At 33.1% G+C, this 6,663-nt stretch overlaps 1 protein-coding gene across 1 annotated transcript; it reads left to right on the forward strand.

The window, feature by feature from the left end:
- Nucleotides 1-4,293: 4,293 nt before the first annotated feature.
- Nucleotides 4,294-5,984, forward strand: LOC120123214 (endochitinase 2-like). The gene is made up of 3 exons (XM_039142147.1): nucleotides 4,294-4,802; nucleotides 5,093-5,249; nucleotides 5,367-5,984. Exons 1-3 carry the CDS (start codon nucleotides 4,343-4,345, stop codon nucleotides 5,764-5,766), a joined length of 1,017 nt encoding a protein of 338 aa, XP_038998078.1. The 5' UTR covers nucleotides 4,294-4,342; the 3' UTR covers nucleotides 5,767-5,984.
- Nucleotides 5,985-6,663: the final 679 nt, after the last annotated feature.

Here is a 6,663-nt window from a genome sequence, read left to right on the forward strand (position 1 = left end):
TAAAAACAATAGCTAAAATACACTTAATTAAATAAATAGTATATGAATTAAAACATAAACTAATGCTTAAAAAATAAAAAATTACAATAATTTAATGACACAATTTAATATTGTTACCTTATCGAAAAAATATCTCGAGATATGATCTCGCCTTCTATTTTACAGCCGCAAACAATAATAGAAAATAATTAGTACAATAAAATTTAGTCAAATAATTAAATAAAAAATAAATATAATAAAATAAAAAAATTACCTTCTAAAAACTATAACAAAATCTACTTAGGTTGATAGAAGGAATTGATAGAAGGAATAATTTGAAAGTAATTTTGGTATGGCTTGATGTTTGCATTCGGAGGTATTTATAGGGGAGGGAGATGGATGAATAGCAGAGATTTAAGGCTCTGGTAATAATGGAGTGCGCAATAATTCAAGCTTAATTAAAATAGTTGAGTTATAAACTAGACATTTAAAAAAGTTTTAAATGTAGTCACTTAATTAAAATATTATTATAAACATCCAGGAATAATGAAGTTGATTATAGTCTCATAAACTTACACATTTTATCAAATTTTTATTAATTTAAATAAATTCAATAAATATAATTCTTTATAATTAAAATTTTAATATTTTAGTCTTTGTTCTCCACCCATATCGATTGTTTTCTTAAATTATTTGTTCTTTCTCTCAAAAATATTATATTATATGGTGTTAAATTATATCAATGAGGCATTATGTTTATTGTTTTAAAATATTATATTATATGGTATCTAAATATTGAGCGTAGATTGTATCACTCATCGACCAATCTCATCCTTAGGTCATAGATTTTATTAAAAATGGACTTTATAAGGTTATAAGTCGAACTTGATCAACCATATAATTGGTTAACGTTCTTTAATGAGAAGTTTTTAATAATTTATTGCTATTTTATGATATAATAAAATTATCTATTTGATATAATAATATCGAATATATTTTATCCGAAAGTAAAGTAAAAAGATAAAATCCCAAACTTTATAAAGTAGAATTATTGAATGTTCATGTGTTAAATGTTTCCAACCTTATTGCAATAATTGGCCGTCTGGTAGATGAGAATCTGAAATGTGGTAGCTCAATTATGATATTTTGTAACCGTACGAAGACAACATTGATAGACGAAATCGTGGTCCAAGAAAAGAACAAAACATTCAAGCAACTTTCAATAATACCCTCACGTTTCTCAATTTTACGATTAAAAGTTATAATATGATCATTTGACTATTCATTAATAATAACCTCACGTTTCTCAATTTTACGATTAAAAGTTATAATATGATCACCTGACTATTCATTAATAATATCCTCACGTTTCATAATCGAGTGTATAGATGATAAGTTTTGATAAAATATTAAGGCTTAAGCTAAAATAGGTACTCAAATTATGTCCTTTTTTGCAATAATTGAATGGTCACGTGTTAAATGTTTCCAACCTTATTGCAATAATTGGTCTTCTTGTAGATGAGAATCTGAAATGTGGCAGCTCAATTATGATATTTCGTAACTGTACGAACACAACATTAATAGACGAAATAGTGGTCCAAGAAAAGAACAAAACATTCAAGCAAATTTCAATAATATCGTCACGTTTCTCAATTGTCATAGTTGTATGAAAATAACATTAGACGGCATTGTGGTCCAAGAAAAGAACAAAACATCATAGCAAAGAGTTAATTGCAATATACGCTTTTTAATTATGACCCTTATTTTAAAGTGTAAAGAACGTAAACGGTGCCTCGATTATAGGATACTGCTTTATTAAGTTCATCGACTATTAAAAGTTATAAAATAATCATTTGAATGTGGAGTGTTGCTTTGTTGAGTCCCTAGATTATTAAAAGTTACAATATGATCACCTGACTATTCATTGTGTTCCAAACCCGTCCTTTTTTGTTAAAATTTTACAATTGCTTAAGTTGAGCGTAAATATGATGACTGAGATATGATAGTCGTTTGATATTTTGGGATCAAATTTTATCATATAACAATAATAATAGTTAACGTTCAGCTCAAAATAGTGTTCATTTTTAACGAAAAAGGATTAGTTTGGAATATAATTAATAGTCGAATGATCATTTTTGTAACTTTTAATAGTAGAAGGACTCAACAAAGCAACACTACATAGTCGAAGGGCTATTTTATAACTTTAATAGTCGAGGGACTTAATAAAACAGTATCCTATAGTTGAGGACCATTTGCGTTCTTTACCCTATTTTAAATTAGTTTTTAAATTTTTAAATATTTTTAATTTTATTCTCAAATTATAATTCTTATTTTAAATTAATTTTAAATTTTCTAACATCTCAATTTCATCCTCATATTATGATCCTAATTCTAAATTAGTCTATGATCTTTTGAAAATTGCAATTTCATCCCCTAAACTTTTGAATTTTTTTCGGACGTTACTGGAATGTTACAAAATGTTAGGGATCGATTTAAAATGAGATATAGTTTGGGAAAGAATTTGGAGTGTTAGAAGTTTGGGGATCAATTTATATATTGGGAGACATTATCAGAATGTTAAGAAGTTTGGAGACAAATTTAGAATGATGGTCATAGTTTGGGGATGAATTTGGAATGTTCAAAAGTTTTCTAAATTGATCTCAAACTTTTGAACATTTCATATTCATCCCCAGACCATGACCCTTATTCTAAATTGATCCCTAAACTTTTGAACATTTTAATTTCATCCTTAAACCTTTGAATGATTTTGGGGGTATTATTATAATATTTAAAAGTTTGGAGATCAATTTTGATTGAGGATCATATTTTGGGAGTGAATTTGGAATATTTAGAAGCTTGGGGATTAATTTACATTTTAGGGGACGTTATTAGAACATTCAAAAATTTAGGGACTAATTTAGAATGATAGCCATAGGTTGAAGATAAAACTAAAATGTTCAAAAGTTTAGAGATCAATGTAGAATAAAGGTAATAGTTTGAAAATAAATTTGGAATATTCAAAAGTTTGGGATCAATTTAAAAAGAGAAAATAACCTCATTGACCAAAAATGCTTTATAATATACGATTTTAACCAACTTTTTTTGGATTTGCCAAAATGACCAACTAAATCGCAATGTGATCGATAATTCGCAACGCGATCTCCGGTATCGTAAATCAGTTTCCAGATTCGCAACGCGAACTTTGACTATCGCAATGCGAACTTCGACTATCGCAATGCGAACTTGGACTATCGCAATGCGAATATGTAAATCGCAATGCGATAGTCGACTATCGCAATGCGAACTTGGACTATCGCAACGCGAACTTCGACTATCGCAATGCGAACTTCGACTATCGCAATGCGAATATGTAAATCGCAACGCAAACTTCGACTATCGCAATGCGGACCACGACCACGACCACGACCACGACCCGACCCGACCCGAGACGAGACGGACGGCGGCGGCGGCGGCGCGCGAGAGTCCCCCTTGTTCTCTATCACTCAACAAGGAAGTGGGAAAGCCAAGACTTAAATACCATTCCCAATAGTGTTTCCAATACTATGTGGGATTGAGCATTACCAACACTTGTTTCCAATACAATGTGATTATTCAAGAAACAATTAACAATCATGCACCTTAAAACAACTGAATCAGCAACCAATTGCATTAGTATTATACGATTAAATATGTCATAATTAAAAGTCAATCTACAATCAATCGCGATTATTGCAATTTTAAGCAAAACATTCAAAAATAATATCACTATTTAAGGCTCAATCCCACATAGTATTGGGAACAAGTGTTGGTAATGCTAAATCCCACATAGTATTAGAAACACTATTGGGAATGGTATTTAAGGCTTGGCTTTCCCACTTCCTTGTTGAGTGATAGAGAACAAGGGGGACTCTCGCGCGCCGCCGCCGTCCGTCTCGTCTCGTCTCGGGTCGTGGTCGTGGTCGTGGTCGTGGTCGTGGTCGTGGTCGTGGTAATGGTAATGGTAATACGTGTCTTCGACACGTCCGCGCGAATACTATCTTTTTAGAGAAAATTCTTAAGAAACAACTGCAATACCACCAGTCGTTGGCGATAATCGACTATCGCATTGCGATTTAGTTGGTCATTTTGGCAAATCCAAAAAAAGTTGGTTAAAATCGTATATTATAAGGCATTTTTGGTCATTGAAATTATTTTATCATTTAAAAATGAGTGGAGGATGAATTTTAGAAATAAAATTAAAATATTTAAAAGTTGATGGAGCAAGACACGTTTTTCCATTATCCCATCTATTATATAAAGCCTGATCCTCTAGCACTTCTCATCACTCGCAAAGTTTATAGAAATCTACCTACGTTTCAAAATAATGAGATTTTGGCTGTTTTTAGTTTCCTCTTTGTTTTTATCCCATGTGCTCCTAGTCACAGCCGCTCAATGTGGGAGGGAAAATCATGGTCTTCCTTGTCCAGGAGGCTTATGTTGTAGCGCATACGGCTGGTGTGGCACCACTGACGACTACTGCAGCGTGGAAAAGGGTTGCCAAATGAATTGCACCGATGGCCCCGGCATTCCTCCGCCGAGCCCCGACACTCCACCCGGCCCGGACGTCGATGGCGGCGCACTCGGCAAGATTATATCAAGAGAAATGTTTGAAGAGATGTTTCCGTTTAGAAACGACCCTCGGTGCCATGCCGTCAACTTCTACACCTATGACGCTTTCATAGCTGCCGCAAAGTCTTTTCCGGACTTTGCCGCGACTGGCAATGAAGAAACTCGGAAAAGGGAAGTTGCTGCTTTCTTAGGCCAAACTTCTCACGAAACTACCGGTGATTTGTCTAATTCTATTTTCCTCAAAACTGTTATCTAATGCAGTACTACAACAGAGACAGATATAACATTTCATGCTAGAGAATAAATTTATAAAATTTTAAGAAAAAACGAAATTTTAAGAATTAAAATAAATTATCAACAAAATATAAAAAATATATATATCATATAAAAATTTAAAATTTTCAGACAAACAACGTTTGTGACAACCCCTCCGTTTAAACAACAATGGATTTACATCATTAAAAAATATAGTATCATTTGAACAATGAATTTGATGATTCTGTAGGTGGAACTGGATGGCCAGCAGATATAGGTCCAGATTATTGGGGATATTGCTGGAACAAGGAAGATGGATGCCCTAGTGACTATTGTGCGGCAAACGTAAACTACCCATGTGTTCCTGGTGTAAGATATTGTGGCCGGGGCCCTATTCAACTTTCTTGGTAACTTTCCGATTACTTTTCAACTAGATTTAATTAAAAATTTTAATTCTTATTTAAAAGATCTAAAACTTCAGCGCATTATACGTTATTATAATGATTTTAAATTTGATATCTCAGGAACGCGAATTACGGGCAATATGGAGAGAGCATAGGGCTAAAGGGCCAGCTTTTACAAGACCCCGACATGCTAATAAGAAACGCTACGATGGCCTTTGAGGCTTCTTACTGGTTCTGGATGACTACACAGCCACCGAAGCCTTCATGCCATGACGTTATCACCGGAATATGGACACCTTCCGATTACGACCGTCAGTTAGGTAGGGTCCCGGGGTACGGTATGCTCACGAATATCATCAACGGTGGCCTAGAATGCAATATTCCTGCTCCGGACGCTAGGGTAGAGGACCGCATCAAGTACTACAAAAGGTACACTGGAATGCTCGGAATTAGCCCCGGCGACAATCTCGACTGCTACAACATGATTCCTTACAACCAAGGACTCGCAGAATCGATGTAACTTCCGGTGTCAAAACGACGGCATTAATGAACGATAAGTACTAGCTTTATGCATTTAAAAATAAAAAATATCACAGTGATCTGGTCCAACTTAGCAGATTGTTGGACGTTGTTGCATGACTCTGTGTTCTATGCTTTGTTCTGTGAAATTGCCGTCTTTTTAAGTTTTATGTAAGCTTCACGTATGAATAATGAAATCAGTGCTAAGTAATGAATCAAGAGAACATTCTACGATATTATGGTTTTATTGACGATTTTGCTTCTAATACGATTAAAAATAGTGGTGGTAGTAATGTAAATTATAGATCGAGTATTATGGCCTTTAGATCTAAAATAACAATGAGACATATGGATCCGAATGCAGGAGTAAATTAATAACGTAAATTTGTAAACAAAAATAATAGAAAGACTTTTCTAATAGTACTCGATGGTTATAAGACAATATGTGTTCATTATATTTCTTAATCGTTGACAATGCATACACGCTCTATAGACACAACCGCTCGATCTTGGGTCCTCTAAAAGACGCTATTCTCTTCTACTATTGAATTCATTCAATGATTTTTAATAATAGAAAATATAAGATAGTGATTTGGCCATTTAACTATAACTTATAATATAGTACTTAAACAATTTTTATTTATCAATTTAAAACATCAACTATATCTTATCCAACAATATTACTTCAAGAATTTTTGTTGTAGAATTAAAGCCACACACAAAGGGTTAAAAGTTTAGAGGGTGTGGTGCGTTTGCTATTCAAATTGTGTTTCAATATCAATGAAAAAGAATAAATAAGAATATACAGTTTCATCTCATCATTTAAGGGATTCAACTTATAAATTTTCTTTTAAAAGAGCTTAAATTAAATAGTTAACTTATAGGAGGACTGCAAGTA

The sequence above is a fragment of the Hibiscus syriacus genome, unplaced genomic scaffold (assembly GCF_006381635.1).
Source record: "Hibiscus syriacus cultivar Baekdansim isolate YM2019G1 unplaced genomic scaffold, ASM638163v2 tig00110391_pilon, whole genome shotgun sequence".
Lineage (NCBI taxonomy): Eukaryota > Viridiplantae > Streptophyta > Magnoliopsida > Malvales > Malvaceae > Hibiscus > Hibiscus syriacus.